The sequence below is a fragment of the Aethalodelphis obliquidens genome, unplaced genomic scaffold, assembly GCF_003676395.1.
Source record: "Aethalodelphis obliquidens isolate GAN/ISIS:26980383/991018 unplaced genomic scaffold, ASM367639v1 scaffold20, whole genome shotgun sequence".
Taxonomy (NCBI): Eukaryota; Metazoa; Chordata; class Mammalia; order Artiodactyla; family Delphinidae; genus Aethalodelphis; species Aethalodelphis obliquidens.
The window spans coordinates 2,113,143-2,137,199 of NW_020837964.1; the positions used below are offsets into that span (position 1 = coordinate 2,113,143).

General features: G+C 49.9%; 1 protein-coding gene across 10 annotated transcripts in view; it reads left to right on the plus strand.

Annotated features, from left to right (window-relative positions):
* The first annotated feature begins 1,263 nt into the window (after positions 1 to 1,263).
* Positions 1,264 to 24,057, plus strand: part of FBXO31 (F-box protein 31) — a 45,444-nt gene continuing 22,650 nt past the window's right edge. For 2 of the 10 annotated variants that reach the window (XR_003435377.1, XM_027119043.1), the window contains exons 1-3: positions 13,606 to 15,106; positions 16,221 to 16,292; positions 19,730 to 19,816. Coding sequence is in view for 8 of the 10 variants with exons in the window: in XM_027119043.1 (XP_026974844.1) it covers positions 14,602 to 15,106; positions 16,221 to 16,292; positions 19,730 to 19,816 (664 nt within the window). In the remaining 2 variants the exon portion in view is untranslated. Of the gene's footprint in view, positions 1,631 to 13,605; positions 15,107 to 15,152; positions 15,547 to 16,220; positions 16,293 to 19,729; positions 19,817 to 22,492; positions 22,631 to 24,057 lie in introns of those variants that run through there. The other 8 variants (XM_027119042.1, XM_027119040.1, XM_027119047.1 and 5 more) reach the window with 8 other exon arrangements.

The window sequence follows — 24,057 nt, forward strand, 5'->3', positions numbered from 1 at the left end:
TGGTCGAGGTTTGAAGTACAGAATGGTTACTTCTGTCAGAAGATGAACTTCCTTGTTTATGGGATTCTGTGGACTGGGGTAGGCAGCCCTCTCTTCTGCTTGGAGACCTCCTTAGGGAGGTAGTGAATAGCCAGGACCTTGTGGAGGCTGGGCCCAGGGAACTGGCGCGGTCACTATTTTCTATTTGAGTAGAAATAGAAACACTGACCAGAAACACTGGGGTGGGCTGTGGATTCTTAACTTCCTTTCGGGCTCTGGTTAGTCTTCCTTTTGGGCTCCTGAAGGGCTCTCCAGCACTTCAGGGCGTTGAAGTCAGTCTTGACCAGAAAGGATTTGGGCCCACCCAGGCAGAGGCTCCTATAATCCTGTAATCTTGTAATCACATCCATACCCTTGGCCCTCCTCTCTGGACAGTTTCTTGTTATCAGCGCTCCTTAAGGTGAAGCCACTGTCAGGAGAAGGTCTGCACATTCTCCACCCCCGCCCTAGGCCCCAGTCAGCCTCCAGAACCCAATAAATAAGGTAACTAGGGCACAGCAAGATCAGACTGACTACACACCTAGCGCGAGGTTCTTGGGGTCCTCTGGGGAGTTCTGGTGGGCTCCTCCAGGCCTTCCTGGGAGGTCCTCGGAGCAGTGTCCTCTGGGCTTTCCTGGAGGATTCTTCATGGAAGGGTGCTCGGGGGGGGTTCTTGGGGGGCAACTTTGGGCCTTCCTGGGGGGTTTTGCGGGGGCCCTTCGGGCCTTCCTGGGGCATTCTGGGTTGGGGGGAGGTGCCCCGTAGGGTGTTCGGGGCTGATCTCGGGAAGAGCGCGTCAGCCACATACTCGGGAGGTGGTAAGTTCAGCCCTCACACCCGACAGCGCGCCATTTGCTGCCCAGGCGCCGGTCCCCCCGGGGGTCGTGGGGTCGTGGGGCCGCGGAGAGACGGTCTCAATGACACGGGAGGGCGGGGGTAGGCGGGAGGCATTCGGGTTCGGCCCAGGTCTTTGCAGGTTCCCCCTGGTGGGCGGGGCCAAGCCCTAGACCGCGAGGTCGCCTATGCATTCGGGGCGTGGCTTGACAGTCGGGAGAGGTGTGGCTCGAATCCCAGGGGCGTGTCTTGTTTTCCTGGGGCAGGGGCTCGGATCCTCCGGAGGGCGGGGCTCGACTCATCAGGGGGCGGGGCTAGACTCTCACCGGGGCGGGGATAGGCTCTCTTGCGGGGTGGGGCGGGGCTCGGCTCTCTGGCGGCGCGTGCGCACCGGCGGCGGCGGCGGCGCGGCGGCCGTCAGTCGCCGGCATGGCGGTGTGCGCTCGCCTCTGCGGCGTGGGCCCGTCGCGGGGATGCCGGCGCCGCCAGCAGCGCCGGGGCCCGGCCGAGGCGGCAGCGGCCGACAGCGAGCCGGACACGGACCCCGAGGAAGAGCGCATCGAGGCGGGCGCGGCGGCGCTGGCCGGGGCGGGGGACGGCCGGAGCGCGGGCCCCTCGTCGCCCCCGCGCTGCTCGCTGCTGGAGCTGCCGCCCGAGCTGCTTGTGGAGATCTTCGCTTCGCTGCCCGGCACCGACCTGCCCAGCCTGGCCCAGGTCTGCACCAAGTTCCGGCGCATCCTGCACACCGACACCATCTGGAGGCGGCGCTGCCGCGAGGGTGAGTGCGTCGGGGCGGGGCCTGGTTGAGGGGGCTTGGCCGGGGGAAGCTCTGGGCGGGGTCACCACGGGCTCTGGAAGGGCACCTACCTCGGAACGGTGCTCCAGGAGGGTCCCGGCCGCCGGGGCGTGCTGTGACCCCGGGGGGCCCTGCCACAGACCCGGGACCGCGGGTTCCGGGCGCGGTGGAGTTCCGGGTGGGCGGCGGACCGGGTTCTGCCTGCATGGGGTGATCAGAGAGGGGTGAGGGGTCCCCTAGCTGCGGGGGCCAGGACGCCGAGGGCAGTGACGCGAGCTGGGGCTGAGTTTAGGCCGGGGAGCAAGCTGACGTCTGTCCTTGGTCCCCAGTCCTTGGGGGCGGAGCTGACGGGAACGATGAGGGTGAACTTGAATAGTTAGGGGAGCCCGAGGGTTTGGAGTGTCTCCTGAGGGCGAGGACCTGGTCTGTGGAGCGGTGGGTGGAGCCGGGCAGTGCTGCAGGGGGCTGATGCCTCCCCTCAGGGATGGTGGTGGCCGAAGTGAGGATAGTGAGTAGTTTTGTAACAAATCTCAGGAAGAAAGCTTTACCTAATCCATAGTTCAAGTCTCTCTGTTCATTTGAACGTTGATAGATCTCTGATGTTCAGTAAGCTCTCATGTTTTGGTAAAAACAATAGGTAAGAAAAAAAAATCAAACAGCGAAGGACAACAAAGGGAAGAAAGTAAAATATCTTCCGCGACCCCTGCAATCAAAGATAAGCCATTCTTAAAATTTTGGAAAAATTTAGTATAAAAAAAGCTTCATAGTGTTCCACTGTCTATGTATGCCACAGACTAGTCCCTTACTGATAGACGTTTAAGTTTGCAGTTTTTTCTTTTTGTAAACAGTGCTGTCAAGAGTGCCTTTGTGCCTTTTATAGGAGTTCATGGGACTTACATGGGACTTACATGTACCTTTTAGAACTTCTGAGATTATCTTCTTGGAGTGTACTTCCCAAAGTGGGGTTGTGGGCAGTGGGGTGTGCACGCTGATAACACCTTAGATACTTATTGCCCAGCTGTTGGTATTTGCACCCCCAGGAAGACTGCATGAGAAGGCCGCTTTCCAGATATCCTTCCCAGCAGGGGATCAGTCAGTCATCTTCTTTCTGCCATAAGGCTCAGTGGTCAAGACTGATTTGTAATCTGTTTATCTGCTCTGAGATCCTGGAGATGCTGCTTCACCTTCCCAAGTGTTATTGGCAAGTGCTGCTCCCATAGGGTGACTTTGAGGGTTAAATGGGATGATGCAGATGAAGCCCTCACCCCCTAAATGGTTATGATGCTTCTTGGCCATTTTAATTTCACCTCTTGTGAATTCCATGTTTGTGTTTTGTTTTGGGTTTTTTGGTCTCATTTTTTCTTAGGGAGTTTATTTTGTCTTACAAATTAGTAAGAGCTTGTTGAATATTAGCAGTATTTTTTTTTTTTTTCTGTTGAGGTAAGTTCCCTCTATCCCCACTTACTGGAGAGTTTTTATCATAAATGGGTGTTGAATTTTGTCAAAAGATTTTGCTGCATCTATTGAGATGATCATATGGGTTTTTTGTTTGTTTTTTAATTTATTTATTTTGTTTATTTATTTTGGGCTGCTTTGGGTCTTTGGTGCTGTGTGCGGGCTTTCTCTAGTTGCGGTGAGCGGGGGCTACCCTTCATTGCGGTGCGTGGGCTTCTCATCGCGGTGGCTTCTCTTGTTGCGGAGCACGGGCTCTACGGCGCGCGGGCTCAGTAGTTGTGGCTTGCGGGCTCTAGAGCACAGGCTCAGTAGTTGTGGTGCACGGGCTTAGTTGCTCCGCGGCATGTGGGATCTTCCTGGACCAGGGCTCGAGCCTATGTCCTTTGCATTGGCAGGCGGAGTCTTAACTACTGCGCCACCCGGGAAGCCCGATCATATGGTTTTTATTTTTCAATTTGTTAATGTGGTGTATCACATTGATTGATTTGCATATATTGAAGAATTCTTGCATCTCTGGGATAAATCCCACTTGATCATGGTGTATGATCCTTTTAATGTGTTGTTGGCTTCTGTTTGCTAGTATTTTGTTGAGGATTTTTTGCATCTGTACTCATCAGTATATTGGTCTGTAATTTTGTTTTTTGTAGTATCTTTGTCTGGTTTTGGCATCAGGTGGCTTCGTAGAATGAGTGTGGGAGCGTTCCTTCCTCTGCAATTTTTTGGAAGAGTTTGAGAAGGATGGGTGTTAGCTCGTCTCTAAATATTTGATAGAATTCACCTGTGAAGCCATCTGGTCCTGGACTTTTGTTTGTTGGAAGATTTTTAATCACAGTTTCAATTTCATTACTTGTGATTTGTCTCTTCATATTTTCTATTTCTTCCTGGTTCAGTCTTGGAAGGTCATACCTTTCTAAGAATTTGTCCATTTCTCCCAGGTTGTCCATTTTATTGGCATAGAGTTGCCTGTAGTAGTCTCTTATGATGCTTTGTATTTCTGTGGTGTCCGTTGTAACTTCTCCTTTTTCATTTCTAATTTTATTGATTTGAGTTCTCTCCCTCTTTTTCTTAATGACTCTGACTGAAGGTTTGTCAATTTTGTTTATCTTCTTAAAGAACCAGCTTTTAGTTTTATTGACCTTTGCTATTGCTTTCTTTGTTTCTATTTCATTTATTTCTGCTCTGATCTTTATGATTTCTTTCCTTCTACTAACTTTGGGTTTTGTTTGTTCTTCTTTCTCTGGTTCCTTTAGGTGTGAGGTTAGATTGTTTATTTGAGATTTTTCTTGTTTCTTGAGGTAAGATTGTATTGCTATAAACTTCCCTCTTAGAACTGCTTTTGCTGTATCCCATAGGTTTTGGATCATCGTGCTTTCATTGTCATTTGTCTCAAGGTATTTTTTGATTTCCTCTTTGATTTCTTCAGTGATCTCTTGGTTATCTAGTAATGTATTGTTTAGCCTCCATGTGTTTGTGTTTTTTACATTTTTTTCCCTGTCATTTATTTCTAATCTCATAGCATTGTGGTCAGAAAAGATGCTCGATATGATTTAAATTTCTTAAATTCACTGAGGCTTGATTTGTGACCCAAGATGTGATCTATCCTGGAGAATGTTCCATGTGCACTTGAGAAGAAAGTGTAATCTGCTGTTTTCGGATAGAATGTGCTATAAATATCAATTAAATATGTCTGGCCTATTGTGTCATTTAAAGCTTGTGCTTCCTAATTAATTTTCTCTCTGTTTTTGTTTTTGTTTTTGTTTTTGCGGTACGCGGGCCTCTCACAGTTGTGGCCTCTCCCGTTGCGGAGCACAGGCTCCGGACGCGCAGGCTCAGCGGCCATGGCTCACGGGCCCAGCCGCTCTGCGGCATGTGGGATCCTCCCGGACCGGGGCACGAACCCGTGTCCCCTGCATCGGCAGGCGGACTCTCAACCACTGCGCCACCAGGGAAGCCCTAATTTTCTGTCTGGATGATCTGTCCATTGGTGTAAGTGAGGTGTTAAAGTCCCCCACTATTATTGTATTCCTGTCGATTTCCTCTTTTTCAGCTGTTAGCATTTGCCTTATGTATTGAGCTGCTCCTTTGTTGGGTGCATATATATTTATAATTGTTATATCTTCTTCTTGGATTGATCCCTTGATCATTATGTAGTGTCCTTCCTTGTCTCTTGTAACTTTCTTTATTTTAAAGTCTATTTTATTTTATATGAGTATTGCTACTCTAGTTTTCTTTTGATTTCCATTTGCTTGGAATATCTTTTTCCATCCCCTCACTTTCAGTCTGTATGTGTCCCTAGGTCTGAAGTGAGTCTCTTGTAGGTAGCATATATATGGGTCTTGTTTTTGTATCCATTCAGTGAGCCTGTGTCTTTTGGTTGGAGCATTTAATCCATTCGCATTTAAGGTAATTATCGATATGTGTGTTACTATTACCATTTTCTTAATTTTTTTTTTTTTTGCGGTACGCGGGCCTCTCACTGTTGTGACCTCTCCTGTTGCAGCACAGGCTCAGACCGGGGCACGAACCCGTGTCCCCTGCCTTGGCAGGCGGACTCTCTACCACTGCGCCACCAGGGAAACCCTTGGGTTTGTTTTTGTAGGTCCTTTTCTTCTCTCTCTCTTTTTTTTACATTAAAAAAATTTTATTTATTTATTTATTTATTTATTTTTGGCTGCATTGGGTCTTTGTTGCTGGGTGCGGGCTTTCTCTAGTTGTGGTGTGTGGGCTTCTCAATGTGGTGGCTTCTGTTGTTGCAGAGCATGGGCTCTAGGCACACGAGCTTCAGTAATTGTAGCATGTGGGCTTAGTAGTTGTGGCTCACGGGCTCTAGAGCGCAGGCTCAGTAGTTGTGGTGCATGGGCTTAGCTGCTCCACGGCATGTGGGATCTTCCCAGACCAGGGCTCGAACCCGTGTCCCCTGCATTGGCAGGTGGATTCTTAACCACTGCGCCACCAGGGAAGTCACTTTTCTTCTCTTGTTTCCCACTTAGAGAAGTTCCTTTAGCATTTGTTGTAGAGCTGGTTTGGTGGTGCTGAATTCTTTTAGCTTTTGCTTGTCTGTAAAGCTTGCTGGGTAGAGTAATCTTGGTTGTAGTTTCTTCTGTTTCATCACTTTTAATATATCGTGCCACTCCCTTCTGGCTTGTAGAGCTTCTGCTGAGAAAGCAGCTGTTCACCTTATGGGAGTTCCCTTGTATGTTATTTGTTGTTTTTCCCTTGTTGCTTTTAATAATTTTTCTTTGTCTTTAATTTTTGTCAATTTGATTACTATGTGTCTTGGTGTGTTTCTCCTTGGATTTATCCTGCCTGGAACTGTCTGTGCTTCCTGGACTTGGGTGGCTGTTTCCTTTCCCATGTTAGGGAAGTTTTCGACTGTAATCTCTTCAAATATTTTCTCAGGTCTTTTCTCTGTCTGTACTCCTTTTGGGACTGAATAATGCGAATGTTGGTGCGTTTAATGTTGTCCCAGAGGTCTCTTAGACTGTCTTCATTTCCTTTCATTCTCTTTTCTTTGAATATTAGCAGTATTAACCTTTCGTCATCTATTTGGCAAGTGAGTTTCTTTTGACATTTTAAAATAGAGGCAAAGAGAGTTCCACCTTTTCATTTGCTTTGTTTTGCATTTTGTACACCTGTGAGACCCAGGTTCATCACAGATGTTCCTTTGTGCTCTGTGGAGTTTCTCCATCAGTCAGCCAAACCTGTGTGGTGGTCTCTGGGTGTTGTCTCTGGGGAAACTGTAAGATATGTAGCAAAAGAGAGTAATGGAAGACTTCTGTATAATCAGAAAACTCAAAGGTATGCCACATAGTAAAATTAACTGGAGGTACAGCTCAGGGCAAATTCTTAGAATTGCTAGTGGAAGCATAAAAAGTCCTCACGAAGATGTGGAAAGACTTTGGGGGGCAGACAGGGAAGGACTCTTCAGTCCTTCTTTGCCTCCTTCTGTGCTTCTCAGTTCAGCTTTTCTGGGACAGCAGACACTGTGATGGTAGGATCAAGGTGTCTTCTTCACCCAGGTGGCTTAGCAGCTAGGAGAATTTTCACTTTGAGAAATTAAGAAAATGAAAAACAGACATGGTAAAACAGGCATATTCCTAGTCATCCCCAGTAAATAACAGTTAAGTCTTCTGTCATATTTGCTTTTGAATTCTCTACCTTTTTTTAAAAGAAAACCTCTCAGGCAGCATTTAAGTCCCTCCTGATCACCCCTGTCCTTCCCACTCCCAAGAAGCAACCAGTATTGTGGGTTGAGTTTACTTGTATATACATATTCCTGTAACATCCCCAATGTGTAACATTGTTTTATGGTACTTTAATTTTAAGAAATATATCATACCATAAGTATTGTGCATCTGCCTTTTTCCCCCTGTCAACTTGTGTTTTTAAATTCTGTCCATGTTAATATATTTAAGTCTGGTTCAGTCTTCTTGAACACTATGTGGTGGTTCATAATTTGAAGAGGCCACAAGTGTTCCTTTGCTCATTTTAATTTTTTTCATACAGTGTACACAGTGTTACAGCAAAGAAGCTCTTACGTGTCTTCAGACGCAGATAAATTTGTAAATTTCTCTAAGGAATATATCCAGAAGTGGTGTTGCCGGGGTAGTGGGCTGTGAGATTTGCAGTTTTACTAGATACTGACCAGTTATTTTTTTGGAGTGATTCTTCACTCCAAATATAACATAGTTGTATTTTCCTCTTTGCACACCTGTCACGAGGGTGTGCACAGGCAAGTCACCGAAAATGACAGGAATGCTCTGTGTTTATTTACAAAGTAGCTGTCTTTGTGGTCTGGGTTCTTTAAGTTATCTCATTTAATCCAGTGTCCTCTGAATTCTTTCTAGTTTGAATGATTCATTTCTAAAAATCTGTGTCAATCTGGATGAGAAACAGCATCTCATTTTAATTTGCAGACGGCTGGTAACTCATGAAGATGCACATTTAAGAAATAAAATTATAGGCAATTTGGATTTCTCTTATTCGCGTATCCTTAATCTTTGCCCTTTTTCTCTATCGTTATTTTTTCTTATTGATTTGCGGGTTTTATTTATTTAATCTGGGTCGATTTCTGTTTAATATACTCAAAACATTTTCTCATAGTCAATAACCCTTTGCTTTTTAACTTCACTTACAGTGACTTTTGCAAAAGTTACTGCATTAGTCAAAGTGACTTCTGCAAAAGCTACAGCGTTAATCAAAGCTACGCACTTTTTTTTTTTTTTTTAAATTTATTTATTTATTTAGGCTGTGTTGGGTCTTCATTTCTGTGTGAGGGCTTTCTCTAGTTGCGGCGAGCGGGGGCCACTCTTCATCGCGGTGCGTGGGCCTCTCATTGTCGCGGCCTCTCGTTTTGCAGAACACAAGCTCCAGACGCGCAGGCTCAGTAGCTGTGGCTCACGGGCCCAGTTGCTCCGCGGCATGTGGGATCTTCCCAGACCAGGGCTTGAACCCGTGTCCCCTACATTGGTAGGCAGACTCCCAACCACTGCGCCACCAGGGAAGCCCAAAGCTACACACTTTTAACTTTGGGTTTAAGTAATCATTGTTGTCCCGAGGTTATGAAGGTCTTCAGTTTCACTAGTTCATTCTGGTAGCTTTCATTTCCAGCTCATCTGGGTCCAACATTGGATGGTTGGCAGTTCCGTGCGTAATTCATAGGCATCTCGTAGGGTTAGTCTAATTATGATTGGAATATGTAAAAGAATAGTCGCGTGTGAGACAAGTCTGTTATTTCCCTGAGCCCCAGACCTCTTCCATCCTGAAGTAGACATTTGGTTATGGTGGGTGTTAAGGCCAAAGTCATGTCCACAGAGGCAAAAACCAGTGCCCTCAGCCTTGGTGAGCAGGAGGTGGGTGGTCCTAGCCCAGCAGGCTTCCTGGCCCAGAAGCTCCAGGTCCGGCCCTGACACGGCACGATGGTGCTTCCATTTGTTAGTGTCTTGGGAAGGTGAGTGAGACGTTAGTGAGTCTGCACGTTTACTACTCAGTGTTTACACGTTTGCTTTCTGTATTTTGATAATTGGGTTTCCCAGAGGAGAAGACAAGCCACAGAAAGGGGCACAGGGAGGAGGGTGCCACGCATCTGTGTTTTATTGTTTCAGAGCGTTTGGGGCTGTGATGGACTTCCAGGGCACGGGCAGGGCGAGCATGTCAGTGGCTCTTCATAAAATGAGAGGCTGACTCAGGGGCGGGGGGGCGTAGGGACGCTACAAACTTAAAATGAGAAGGCTTTATAGCGCTTGATGAGAATCTCACAATTTTCAGTGTCCTAGCAATAATAAGTCAACAATAATAATCAGTTGTTTTTATAGAATTTGGTCTTTTGAGCCTCCTGCCTGTTGGAGCTATTTGATTAACTATTTTCAGGTGGTATTTCTGGGGGCGGGTGAAAGAAAGTTGCTACTGAGAAGCCCAATCTGTGTTCCTGTTTTGGGGGCAGATACACCAAATAGGCGCTCTTTCCCCTCTTACAGGAAACCAAACCGGAGCAACCCCAGCCGGCAGCGTGGGCGCGGCGTCAGGAGCCCAGCAATGTTTTGATGCATCCCTCCTTTGGCTTCAGGCCTCCTGCAGTTACTGGCATGTGGGGCTATAAAAAAGCCATCATTTCTCAGAGCATAGCGTAGCAGCCGTGTTCGTTCTTTGTCTTTGACCCAGAGGAGGCTTTTTTTGGTTGACACTTCACTGTTTAGTTGGTGAATTTTGAAATGCTGGCCGGTCTACCTGAGGCTAAGGTGTTTAGAAAATTCAGACCATGGTTCTAAATCAGAACATTCAAATAATAACAAAAGAAGCATTTAAAAGCAAAGGAAATGCAAAGGAAGTGCTCCCACGTGTATTTTCCCTTCTACACCAAACTCTTAAATATTGAGACATAGAGTGAGGTTTTGAATTTATAATATATATTTGTCCATTTCTCCCCTTGATGGTAAGTGTTTTAATGACCCTGGAATAATATTTGTATAATATTTTGATCACTTGTGAGTCTAAAGTGGGCTTCAATTCCATCATAATTAGAAATACCCTTTTCCCAAAATGTATGAGCTTTATGACAGAAATGGGAAGTTAAAAACCAATATTTAATTTTGTATTTGCATGCAGAAGAAAACGCTTTCTATTCTGTTTGATGTGCTGATGTGAAATGTGAGAAATGCGGCTTTTGTTAAACATGGCTGAAATTGGAAGGGTCGTCTTGGGAAGAGGTGAAATGGGCAAGTCGTAGGCTTTGAAGTCGGCTTTTGGGCATATTTTATGATTCTTGTTGAGCCTTCCTGTTTTGGGGCTGGGGTGGGCGGTGTTGAGGTAGGAGAAGCGTACCTGCCTCAGCCGTGAGAAGAGGAAAGCAGGCCCCCTCCTGGACGTACAGCAGGATCTCAGAATCGTAGGGGGACATCTATCCTTTTCTTCTCCTGGACGTACCGCAGGATCTCAGAATCGTAGGGGGACATTTATCCTTTTCTTCCGCTTTGCTCTTGTCAGGACTACAGTCTCTGTATTTCTGGAAGTCCAATCTCATGTGCTGCTTCACAGAGAAACCTCATCCGTCCAGTTAGCGAAGTAGGAGAGGGTAAAGGAAAACGGTGCCTCTTGAGGGACATTGCTAACCTTACAAAAGCGAGCTGGAAAGTGGACCTGGCCCCCAGAAAGCACCGAGTGAAGATTTCCCCTTGGCCTTGCTTAATTGGGCAGATATGGTTGCCTTGCCAGGAAGAACTGATGGGCCGTTTTCACTGTTTCTCTGTGTTTACAAAGTGATTACATAATGCATTTGAGGATCTTGGTTTGTCTTTCTGGCTGGAAAGAGTGTGCAAATACAAGGGCGTCTTTGGGACTTTGGAGGAACAGGTGTCCTGTGAGAAAGCCAGGACCGGTCAGGAGGCGGCCTGGGTTCTAACTCATGAGTCAGCATCCTTTGCCAGTGACACCCTCCCTGTCCGCCCAGTGGTGATGGACAGGGGAGGAAACCCAGAGTAGCCAAGCCTGTATGAGGAGTATTAGTGGGGAGTCGGGAAGTGTCTGAAATCTGAGAAGGGGTCCGGGGCGAGGTGATGGCAGAGTCAGACTCTGCTTACCTCCTGGTCTCACGAGTGGCTGGCGAGACCGAGCAGGTGTGTGTGCACTAGGAAGAAGTGTCCGGGCATGACAGGTGGGCTTCAGCTGGAGTGGGGCTCCCTTGGCCAGGGATACCTGTCGTGGAGCTGGACAGGGTCAGCGTCCTCTGGCTGGCAGGGCGAGGCTTCTCGAGGCTGCTGTTGGCACCAAGACTGTTCATCTTTGCAGGGGTGGAGCTGGTTGGGAAGAAGTCGCGTGGAGTATGTAGGTGCTGTCAGCTGTTCTTGGGAACTATTGGTTAGCATCCCGAATATTCTAGGTGTTGAATAGGAGATGCCTATGGGCTGTATCCAGGTTTTGGTTTTTACATTCTTCCCATCCTAAGATGAGCTGGCTGCACAGTGTTTTTCCAGATCTGCTACATTATCAAAAAAAAAAAAAAAAAAAAGGCATTTCATGCAGTTATAGTAATAGCTAAGGAAAGCAGCGAGCTAGGGGACACACAGGGGTTTGGAAGCGGCACTGTGCTGTCGCAGGGGTGTCCTCGGAACAGTTGTGTCAGGAAGCCTGGGGGCCAGTTGCCTGACACCCCTGAGCCTGGCGGAGCCCCCTCCCCACCAGCTCCCTCCCCTGCCTCTGCCTCCTTTATCAGCCTCAGAAGTAAAGGTTTTATTTATTTATTTTCCTTATTTATTTATTTTTTCGGCTGCGTTGGGTCTTAGTTGCGACACGCAGGATCTTTCACTTTGGCGCTGGCTCTTCCTTGCGGCGTGAGGGCTTCTCTCTAGTTGTGGCGTGCAGGTTTTCTCTCTCTAGTTGTGGTGTGCAGGCTCCAGGGCGCATGGGCTCTCTAGTTTGCGGCCTGCGGGCTCTCTCATCAAGGTGCGCGAGCTCAGTTGTTGTGGTGCGTGGGCTTAGTTGTCCCGTGACATGTGGGATCTTGGTTCCCCCACCAGGGATCAAACCCGAGTTCCCTGCGTTGGAAGGCGTATTCTTTACCGCTGGACCACCAGGGAAGTCTCTCGGAAGTAAAGTTTTAACCATATTTTATTAAGGGATATAATTATCCCCTAATTTAGTGCAAACAAAAATGCGCTGAATTTGCAATCAATACTGCCTTTTGGTTTTATTTGGAAAACTGTGTGAGTTTACAGCAGGTGGGAAACAAGCCCGCAGCGCTCCTCCACTCTTCCTTCTCCCACTCTCTCCTGCCTGTCGGGGGCCACAGCTGGGTTCCAGCTGGGTTCCGCCATCCTTTCCTGCCACCTCTGACTTACCTGGTGGTGCAGTGGCCTCCTCATGGGACCCCCCACCTGCGTCTCCAGGTGTGTCTCCGCTGGCTCCACCCACAGGTTACCCAGTCCAGGCTGCTTTTCTACCTGAGACTCTTCAGTGCTTCTGCGTTTCCTGTGGACTCCCGGCTCTGGCAGGACCAGGAGACCACCCCCTTTCCAGCCTTATCTTGTGTGCCCACCAGCTTGCTTCAGAGACTGTCTTAGTGCTCTGCCCTTCCAACGTGGCAGGGACCCTTATAAGTGGCATTTATGGGGAGCATGGGGCTAAGTTCCCTCTAATTGCAGGTACCAAGGCAGGTGCAGTGCATAGAATTATGATGTTAACTTAGTCATGTTCCATTCCGATGCAGAGAGCGTGCACATCTCAACCACGGCTGGCACAGGTACTGCCTCCGTTAATCTCCGTTAATCTCTTCGAGGGAAGGAGCCTCAGGAAGCAGCATGTGTTCCTTAGGTTCTCCTGTAGGGGCAAGAGAGTGGAAAAGAGGGAGAGAGAAAACTCTTCTCACCCATTCCCACCCGCAGAGACTGAATAGACTTCCTGCACATTCAGACACGTGCTCTGGGTGCAGGGGTTTTCGGTAACGACCGTCACACAGTACTGACTTCACTGGACAGGAAGTGCGCCCCTGGCAGTCAGATCACCAGAGGATGGAGCTTCAGTGTCGACTTGGCCCAGATTCCTGGGCTCTTTTTCCGTCTTGGCAAAACATTTGTTCAATAGCTTTCTGGAAATTTTCTGATTGGAGTATTTCAAGTGGCAACTTAATTTTTTTATTGTGGTAACATATACACAAAATAAAATTTACCACTTTAACCATTTTTAAGCTACAGTTTAGTGGTATTAAGTATGTTCACATTGTTGTGCAGCCGTCACCCCCATCATCTCCAGAACCTTTCCGTCTTATCCAGCTGACATTGAGTCCCCATTAAACACTGACTCCCCGTTTTCCCTTTCTCAGCCCCTGCACTCACCATTCTACTTTCTGTCTCTGTGAAATGTGGCTATTCTATAGGGACGTCATATAAGTGGAGTCATACAATATTGTCCTTCTGTGACTGCTTATCTCACTCAGCACAACGTCCTCAAGGTTCGGCCAGACTATAGCAGGTGTCAGACTCTCCTTCCTTTTTAAGGCTGGAGAATATTCCATCATGTGGATGGACCCTGTTTTGCTTGCCCATCACCCATCGATGGGCGCTTGGGTTGCTTCCCCTTCTTGGCTATCGTGAGTAGTGCTGCTGTAAACATGGGTGTACAAACATCTCTGAGTCTCTGCTTTCATCTCTTTTGGGTACGTACCCAGAAATAGGATATAGCTGTATCATATGGTAATTCCATGGTTAATTTAAATTTCCTCAAGTCCGGCTGACCCACTTTTCTCCCCCTTCCCAACTTTCTTTTTACTTGCTGCCATTTTTGGAGTAGACACTTTGAAAACAGACTTTCACAAGCTACTTTATGTCATAGATTAGCAAGGAAAGTATTTGAATCGGCAGCCTGCAACCCAAATTTGGCACTTAGAAAGCAGCTGTGGGCAGCACGGTTTGCTGTGCTAACTGTAACCATCTTGGGTAGGATGGCGTTAATGCTGGTCTTGGGTAGGATGGCGTTAACACTGGTGAGTTTTTCTAGGGGGAAGGATCTGTGGTTCTGCATGTACACTGGCCTTAATGCTATTTTAAGGGCACTTTCCCTGATGACTTATGGGAAGGTTTATGGAACAGTCAGAGTATGTGGAATTGTTCCGAGCCACTGTTTAAAAAAAAAAGATTTTTCCATCATGTGAAAAATACTGAACATTTCTTGAAGGAGCAGTTGGGTCAGAATGACATTGTTCCGCTTCGGTGAATTTATTATCTTCTGGGAACATTAAGAAAAACCCACTAAGCATTGCTGTATTTATGAGCACTGCATCATGCTTTTGCTGTTCTTCTGATTGCTAGTGGCGTTCCTGTGGATGGTTTGTCTGCTCGTGCAGGGTCATCTCTTGTGTGGTATTATCAGCACCTTTTCTTGACACGATGTGCAGAGATTCTTGACAGTTTGGTCATCCTGGCTAAAAACCTTAGAATCGCTTGGAAGTCTGAGCAGGTGCTGGGACGTGGTGCGTTGTCTCTAGCAGGTCGGAGGATCGCTGGGCTCAGATGCGAAAGTCATCCACTGGGTCAGCAGATGCTGTGGGGCAACACTGCTGCTTCAGTGTGCTGCAGGCCGCCGGGGCACACTCGGACGCGCCTTGGGTCTGTGCCCTGCGTCTCACCGGCAGAGTGTCCACGTGTATCACAAAAGTGCGCAGTTCAGAGAAGACTACCCCGCGCCCCACCCGTACCCCGGCTCCCAAACTGTCTCGTCAACAAGGCAGCAAGAGGTGCATCTCATCTATCCCGTGCGCTGGTCACTGCTGGAACCAGGAGAGGACCTGTCCTTTAGCTTCACATAGGAAACAAACCGAGGCACCAGTCTTGTGCGGTGATGGTTTTGGAGTGCCTGGTTGGTGCGAGGGAAGGACGCTGTTTATGGAGAGCACACGAGGTGGTGACAGCCCATGTGGTCGTCAGGAGGGCCACCTGGCTGTGGTGGACATCCCAGAGCAGACGGGGAATCATGAAGACAGCTCGTTGTGGAGCAGAGCTCTTCTCAAGAGCACAGGTAGACCAGCTGCAGCTTGGTCGCCAACAAGGGTGGGAGTGGCCCTTCCAGCTGGTCCCTGGCATGGTCTGCAAGGATTTTGACAAACCAGGGCCTCTCAGTTGCTGGTGACTCATGTGACATGCAGGTGTCACCCCGTCCAAGGTCACAAACAAGCACATTTTGTTATCTAGTTCCTGACACGTTCTTGTAACTTGCATAACACTCCAGAGTGGAGTCCACATTCTTCCTGGCAGGAGGATAAAACGTGTGTTTTTGTCTGGTGATGAGCAAGGCCATGGTCTGCTCATCGGCAGTGGAAGCAGGGGAAGCAGCACCGTCGGGCAGGCCCATCTCAGGGAGGTTTGCCAGGTGCTAACCGCCTTGCCCCAACTGGTTTCTCCACCGTCTGCATCTTGAGCTTGGCTTGGATATGGTCAAAATCCTCGCAGAAGCGTTGGGTTAGTGTCATCATCCATTCCACTGAAAAGACCAGGCCTTGGGGCCGGGGTGGGGTCTGTGATGTGATGAGGTGGACAGCCTTTTGCTGGCCAGACTGCAGTCCCCCTTCTGGAAGGACTGCTGAGTCACCAACCTCTCCACGCCTGGGTTTCTCTCCCGGAGGTGGGGCAGAGCGCTGGCCGTGGAGGTGGGTGTCAGGGATTTGCTTCAAGGCCGTCCTGGGCAGCCCCAGCTGTGTCTTCGTTTCACAGAATCAGGAGGGGGTTAGGGGGGCCTTCGTGGAACCCTGACACCAGTGATGGTCTCATTTCCATGGGAACTCGCATCGTCTCCAGACTCTGAGTTTCTGCCACACCGTGGTCATAAACCAGGGTGTCTGGTTGTGAGTTTGAGCGATTAGGTTTCTAGAGCTTATCAGAATAGACAGGGCAGGTTGCTATTTCATGCGGAGTGGAGTTGCCTAAAAATAGAGTAGTGGCTTCATTGGTGAGTGAGGGTGTTGACTGTGGAGAAGGGCCATGAAACCTCCACAGTGAAAGAAGGGTCAGACTGAGAAGACAAGGCCAAGGCTGAGGCGTGCCTGCTCCACCCCCACCCGCACGTCTGTCTATTAATATTTCTGCTGCTTTATGACTTCTTGACTGTAATTTCCAGCAAACGTTTCTTGTTGCAGAGTACGGCGTTTGTGAAAACTTGCGGAAGCTGGAGATCACGGGCGTGTCTTGTCGAGACGTCTACGCGAAGTGTAAGTTAATCTGTCACCATCTTCTGTTAACTTGTTCCAGAAGCAGGTGCTCAGAGACATCAGCCACGGAAAATAGAAGTCTATGGCCCTCAGCCCACAGGTGTGTTCTCAGATACGCTTTAAGTTCAGTTTTGACGTTGTAGAGACAGCGCTGGTAGTAACAGCACTGACAAGGTCGGGGGCTCTCTTCTCCCTTTCTGAGTGAATCATGACCCTGATTTTGCAGCGCAGGTGGATGAAGGTGTCTTTCCTCTGGGGAACGTGGCTGCCCTGGAAACAACTCTGGTGTGCTTGGAGGTGCCCGTCTCTCTAGATCCCAGGCCTGCAGCCTGGTTGGAGACGTGGACACCAGGAGCGACTGTGACATGCAGCCGTGACAGCTGCCAGGGCCCCTCCCCGCCACCCTGACCGCACCAGCCCCGGCCCTTCCTTGGCTTGTTTCCTGCAGGCACGTTGAGTCTCCCAGCGCCCCCATTTCTTGTCCCCGCCCCTTTGCTTTCCAGAGTCGCCAGCAATGCTCCGTGATGCCTAGAGCCCCCGACCCCAAGCACCTCTCTGCTGGCCCTTCCTCAGGGCCCTTTGCGTGAGGCTGTGAGGGTGTCCGTTGGCACTGACATCACCCAGGGGCAGTGGGCACACCGTCCTGCGGGGAGCAGCCCGCCTGTCCCTGCCCGGCGGGGTGTGGCGTGTGTTGTTAACACTCGGGGCTGGGTAGTAAAGGACGGGGAAAGAAGGATCACGATGGCCCGCTCCTCTTTGGCCTGAGGTTGACCTGTTGACCTCTCTGAAAAGGACCTTAAGTGTTCATCTTAAAACCAGCTTGGTAGATTTTGGCTTACACATTCTTTATTTTTTTTGTGGTATGTGGGCCTCTCACTGTTGCGGCCTCTCCCGTTGCGGAGCACAGGCTCCAGACGCGCAGACTCAGCGGCCATGGCTCACGGGCCCAGCCGCTCCGCGGCATGTGGGATCTTCCCGGACCGGGACTCGAACCCGTGTCCCCTGCATCGGCAGGCGGACTCCCAACCACTGTGCCACCAGGGAAGCCCTGGCTTACACATTCTTTTGAACTCTGCACCAGTTCTGCCCTGAACACCTAGACCAGATGATGCTTCTTACTTAAACACCGAGAGGCTGGGGACTGGGCTCCTGCTCGGAAAAACCTGTGATTCAGGATGGAGGGACTTCCCGGGGGCCAGGCTGCTGGGTGGGAGCCAGCGTGCTGGAGGCTTCCTTCCAGTGTCAGGGGCTTGCTCGTTGGTGTCGCTTGCTGTGTTCCCTCTTTTCAGTGGATTTGCTGCTCTCAGAGTCCCCCTGGGAGACGCCTCTCCTCCTGTGTCCCGCATCCCCCGCACAGGTAGAGTGTGGACTTCTGCGGAGCGTCAGCTCTGTGGGGAGACAGCCCAGGGGGGGCGCAGTTGGTCCCTGAATCTGGGCTGATTTCTTCATCCCGTCAGACTTCTCTCCACCTCGATCCCGTGGCCATTTGGGATGTTGGGTTGGCCAGTGTTCCTGGGTTAGAGTTTGCTCACGAGCGGGGAGATCTCCTGTTGGAGGCTCTAAGTTCTTCGTGGACCTTCCCCGGCCGCCCTGGGCATGTGTGGTTCTCCATGTTGGCTCTTGGCTGTGCCTTCGAGGCTGTTGCCCCTCCCACCTTCTCTGGGAGCCCTGTGTGTCCCAGCCTCACCTCTGCCACCTCCCCGTATCCGCTTGTCCCCACTTGCCGAGGGGCTCGGGCTGCATCCTCAGCCACCCTCAGACGCCATCCCAACCTAGCGCCCCACCCCACCCCCGTGCCGCTGTCCTTGGTCCTGAAGCCCAGGGCAGGGCGGGTCTGCGCAAGGCCTCCCGCGCCTCCTTCCCTGTGCAGCTTCGCATTTTGGTTTCTTCTCTGGCCTCTGCTTCATGTCCCACCCACCCAAGAGCATGCGTGTCTCCAGGGGAAGTGGGTCTTGGGGCCCGAGTGGTCACGTCTCGTGAAAATGTAACTCCTTCCTGTCTTGTGGTCTCAGTGGTGAGAACAGTGCCACTTTGAACCCTGCAGAGCCCGGAGTTCCAGGGCTGGAAAGGTGGTTGTGTCCCCTTCCCTCCCGTCCCGCCCTCCATCCTGGGGTTGCCCCCAGGGCCCCGCTCCACTCTCTGCTTCAGTGTTGCTCCCCAGCGTCCGTGTCTTAAGTCTCCCAGAGCAGAGAATCCAGGAGGCCACCCTCGCTATGGGCGTCGTGTCCAAGTCAGAGGCACGCTCCCCACAGGAGTCCCTGTGAGCACACAGAAACGAGAGGTTCCTGGCTTTGGGGACGGTCAGCTGTTTCCATGAGGATCTAATATGAGAAGTCCTTATCATCTCACTGCTTTTTGAGTTTGTTAGGCCACTTGATGATATCATCTCAAAGCCACTTGAGTTCTGTCTAAGAGTTGTAAGCCCTCAAAATACTCCTGGAGGGAGGCAGGTGCTCGTACCTGCTAGGTGTTGGGGGCTGAAGCACCCAGAGGAGAACACGTGTGAGAATGAAGGCCCCCACAGAGCTCATCTCAGCTGTGGGCAGAGGGGTTGCCCGGGCCTTGGGGGCATCTGTCCTGTGGAGGGGACGTCTGGACACAGGTGGATGGGCAGGTGAGTAGGAGAGAGGGGGAGGTCCAGGTGGGCCAGGGAGAGGGGACAAGGGCCACGGTGAGGTCACCGTGAGGCAAAGGAGGACGTCTGGAGACTTCTTTGACTGCTGGTTCTTAACCCCTTGAACACGGTTGCCAAATCCAGAGACTGATTCACATTATCTGTTATCAGCACCCCTGAGCGTTTGATCTGCCCCGGCCAAAGCGAGCTTCAGTTTTCATCTTCACAGTGCAGGAACTGTGTTTTTGTGAATTTGCTTTGAAGGCCTTATCCAGGAGAAAATCACTTAGCTTCTGGAATAGGTGGTAGAAGACAGTCGTCCCTAGTTCCTGCTTAGATGGTAGAGTCAGCTACCTCAGTCCAGGGGTGAAGGGGTCTGATTGAGTTAGGAGGCTGGCAAACACGGTCCTTTGTCAAAAACAAAACACACACGTGCAGCAGGTGAAGGACAATGCCAGGTGTGCAGCGGGGCACAGGGTTCCCTACACAGCCACCCCAAATATCTGTGAGCTGTGACCTCTGCCCTCCCACCTCGGTGAGCCCCGCTGATTGTGGTGGGTGATGGGGAGAGAGCCCGGAGGGGGTCCCGAGCGGGCCGGCCATCATGAGTTCCTGGTGTGGATCACTGACTGACAGGAGCACCTGTCACCACAGTTCCTTCTTGGCCAGACCTGCCTCCTTGGCAACCGCTTGGTTCTGGGGGTCGAGGATGTAGGGAAGCGTGTGATGTCGGTGAGGGACAGGCGTTGAGTCCTGTGAAAATGGTTTCTACAGTCGAGAAGGCAGAACCATCTTCAGCCCTTTCCCTGCTGTGTCTGTTCAGGTATAAACCCTCGTGTGAAGTCGGGCCGTTTCATGAAAATTCTTCCCGATTACGAGCACATGGAATACAGAGATGTTTACACCTGCCGTACGTATCTCCTGCTGGCTTCCGCTTTTGTGGGTGAGCAAGACCGAGAAGCTGCATGGATAGGGCCTCTCACTTACAGCACGAGGCAGCTTCGGCCCTGAGATCGAGCTGACCTCCTTGGCGTTTGCTGGTTTGCACTTTGCTGCAGCGTCCTCCGTGGCTTGGCACAACCAGGGTCACTCTTGAGCGGCGACTCCAGGGCAGCTGCACAGACGGGCTGGGTGTCCGCAGCAGCTTTGGGTTTTTGGGTTGTACCAAGCAAGATCACCATGTTGCTGTGCATTTTAAAATTTATTGCTTCTTGAGGCAGAGTGGAAGCCTCAAAACCTTTCTATTGCAAAATGGAACGTAAGCATTCACATCTGGGCTTTATTAGTCAGTCACGTTTGCACAGCATTTGTCAATTCAAAAGTGTACATACACACACACGACAAAAGTGTGTAGAAACAGTTGATTACTTAGGTCCTGATTCCTCCTTCGATTGGCATTACTTGAGCTCTGGAGATTTTCTAAGCCACATTCCATAGGTGATGAATGCTGTCCCTGCCTTTTTTTTTTTTTTGGCGGTACGTGGGCCTCTCACTGCTGTGGCCTCTCCCGTTGCGGAGCACAGGCTCCGGACGCGCAGGCTCAGCCCCATGGCTCACGGGCCCAGCTGCTCCGCGGCATGTGGGATCTTCCCAGACCAGGGCACGAACCTGTGTCCCCTGCATCGGCAGGTGGACTCTCAACCACTGCACCACCAGGGAAGCCCGCTGTCCCTGCCTTTTATTGGGTTCAGCCGAGATGCACTGAAAGCTGGTTTTTTTTTCTCTAAGTTATTAATTTTATTTACTTATTTTTGGCTGCGTTGGGTCTTCGTTGCTGCACGTGGGCTTTCTCTAGTTGCAGCAAGCGGGGGCTACTCTTCATTGCAGTGCGCAGGCTTCTCATTGCGGTGGCTTCTCTTGTTGTGGAGCGTGGGCTCTAGGTGCGCGGCTTCAGTAGTTGCGGCACGTGGGCTCAGTAGTTGCAGCCTGCAGGCTCTAGGGTGCACAGGCATCAGTTGTTGTGGCTCATGGGCTTAGTTGCTCTACGGCATGTGGGATCTTCCCGGACCAGGGATCAAACCTGTGTCCCCTGCATTGGCAGGTAGATTCTTAACCACTGAGCCACCAGGGAAGTCCCGAAAGCTGTTTTTATGTTTCAAGAAGCACAGGGACACCCTTCTGCTCTTTACTCCACCCCTCCGAGTGCTCCTCATGTCGGTGTTGCCACCGTGGGACAGACCCACTCCTGGGTCTTAGAGGTGCACGGTTTTGGGACTTCCCTGGTAGTCCAGCGGTTAAGACTTCGCCTTCCAATGCAGGGGGCTTGGGTTCAATCCCTGGTCGGAGAGCTAAGATCCCACATGCCTAGTGGGCGAAACATAAAGCGGAAGCAATATTGTAACAAAGTTAATAAAGACTTTAAAACTGGTCCACATCAAAAATGATCTTTAAAAAAAAAAAAAAAGAAGTACCCAGTTTCTAATAAAACCTACTCAGAGTAGAGGTAATAGAGTCGTTTGTGGATTTCCTCCTAACCCCCATCAGACTCCAGCCACCTAGCTGCCATGTGCTTGGCTGGCCCCATTTTACTCGGGGTTATCCTGGGGTCCGGACAGGGCTGCCTGGGTGTGGGCAGCATGCTTTGAGGGCGTGTCTGGGCTAACAAACCCACCTTGTGTGTCATCCAGGCCCTGGGGGGATGGGTGTGGGAGCGATCACCACAAGTGTGGGGCTGGGCCGGCTGGCTATGAGGACACAAGTTCCGTTCTTTTCCCTGCCATCTCAGCAGTAGGCTCTCTAGAACATTTTGTCATGGACTGCGCTGCTCTCCCTGCTTAGCAGTCAGTGAGCCCTGGTGCCTTCTCCAGCCCCACAGGAGAGACAGTGACGTAGCTGGTATTGATGAGAACAGCGGATCAATGACACTGGCTGTGCTGACGGGAACTGGGTGCCGCGGGATTTTTGATACAAGCAGACAAGCACTTAGAGGTCCATTATGTCACACTGCTGTCACAGACCTCTTCTGGAACAACAGCCCATCTGGAACTTAATACCATAGGGCTAGTGTGGAATTCTGACCCACCTCTGGGGGTGGCCAGGACCTAGGAAGCACCTAGAGTTGTTTTGGGGGGTGTTCTTTTTGTCCCCAAGCGGTGGGCAGAAGCTTCCTGCAGCTGATGAGGACGAGTTCTGCATCCAGACTTCCTACCATGCTTCTCAGAGACCACGTCCGACGAGAGCCACATGCCGTGATGCCCCCCAGCTGCTTGTAGCTGTATTGCAGACTTGTTTTAATTGGGGACTACTGTCTCATTGAGGTGTGAGTGTAGTTATAAAAATACAGTAGAAAACTTGAAAGATCTAGAAAACATAATGAAAATAACCAGTTGTCAGCATTGGTTGCCTTTCTCTGTGGACTGGTCTGTTACCTGGATGGTCTCCTAAAACATCAGTGAAAACTTACGTGCGTGAACAAAAAACCAGTTTCAACTGAATTTGAAACCTCTGTACGCCCAGGTGTTCTGTGTTCCAGCATCCTAGTGTGTCCTAACCGAGGGCAGCTCGGAATTCATCCTCTGACACTCACCAAAGCTCCAGAGACTTGTGCTGTGATGACTGGCTTGTAAGGAACAAGGCCCTGGGGCTGTTCCTCATCCACTTGTGCTCTTCCTAGAGCCGTGGGGCCTCGTGTCCTCTCGTCCTCTGAAGTCCTCTGGGCCACGTTCCCTTGGACCCAAGAGATGATATCTCCCCACAGCCTTGTGGCCCAGATCAGCTGCTCTTGGTGTGTGTATGTAGCTTCCTGATGGTCTTGATAATCCATGTCTGTAAGGCGTCGGGAGTGTCCTAGGGGGTATATTGCCTTTACGATGGGTCTAACACGTGTCTGTATGTGCTAATCGATGGTGACTGTCCGAGTGCACTTTGAACTTAAAAATAGCGTCGTGTACCTGTAGGGCTCTGGGTTTTGAGGTTCACACCCAGCATCTTAGCAGTGCTTCAGATTGCTCGAGTAGATATGAGGGATTTGGTGGAAACCGCCCCCCTCCACTGGTGAGGAGACAGACCACTTTTAATCCTCAGGTGCAGATAACACAGGGTAGAGTCTTTGGAGGGGAAGGCCCAGTCTGCCAACTGGAGCTAAGAGCACATTGCAGGATGGTTACTGAGGAAGGAAGGAGACCACTGGTAAGAATAAAACAGAAGGGTGCTCCTGGAAAGGGCAGTGGGGCACCAACGGTATGTACGTCTGAGAGAGGAGAGACCCTCTGCTACTTAGTGTCTATGGAATGTTTCTCCTGATTTTGTTCTGTGTGTTGATTTTGTATCCTGCAATGTTACTGAATTCATTTATTAGCTCTAATAGCTTTTTGGTGGTGTCCTTAGGATTTTCTCTATATAGTATCATGTCATCTGCAAATAGTGACTGTCTTACTTCTTCTTTTTCAATTTGAATACCTTTTATTTCTTTTTCTTGCCTAATTGCTCTGGCTAGGACTTCCAATCCTCCATTGAATGAAAGTGGGGAGAGTAGGCATCCTTGTCTTTCAAAAGATTTCAGCTTTTCATTTTGAGTGTGATACTGGCTGTGGGTTTGTCATACATGGCCTTTACTGTGTTGAGGTACATTCTCTCCATACCCGTTTATCATAAATGGATGTTGAATTTTGTCAGAAGCCTTTTCTGCATGGATTGAGATGGTCATGTGACTTTTTAGCCTTCATTTTGTAAATGTGGTGTAGTACACTGATTGATTAGTGGATGTTGCAGCATCCTTGCATCCCTGGGATAAATCCCACTTGGTCATGGTTTATGATCCATTTTGGTTTGCCGATATTTTGTTGAAGATTTTTGCATCTATGTTCATCAGGAATATTGGCCTGTAATTTTGTTTTATCGTGCTGTCTGTGTCTGGTTTTAGTATCAGGGTAATGCCGGCCTCATAGAATGAGTTTGGAAGTGTTCCCTCCTCTGATTTTATTCTAATTACCAAAAGCTTCTAGCAAGTGGCGGGAGATACCATTAGTTGCATGTATGATTTGCCTTTGGGCAAGAAACCTCAGTTCTGCAGTGACAGACGTGGTGATTCAAGAATGATGTTATGGCCTTGCTGGGTGGGGGGCCGCTGTCCCGAGTGTGGTGGGCAGTGACAGCTGCTGGTAGGACAGCAGGGAAGCGACTGCTCAGTATCAGAGCATGCTGTGCAAGGAG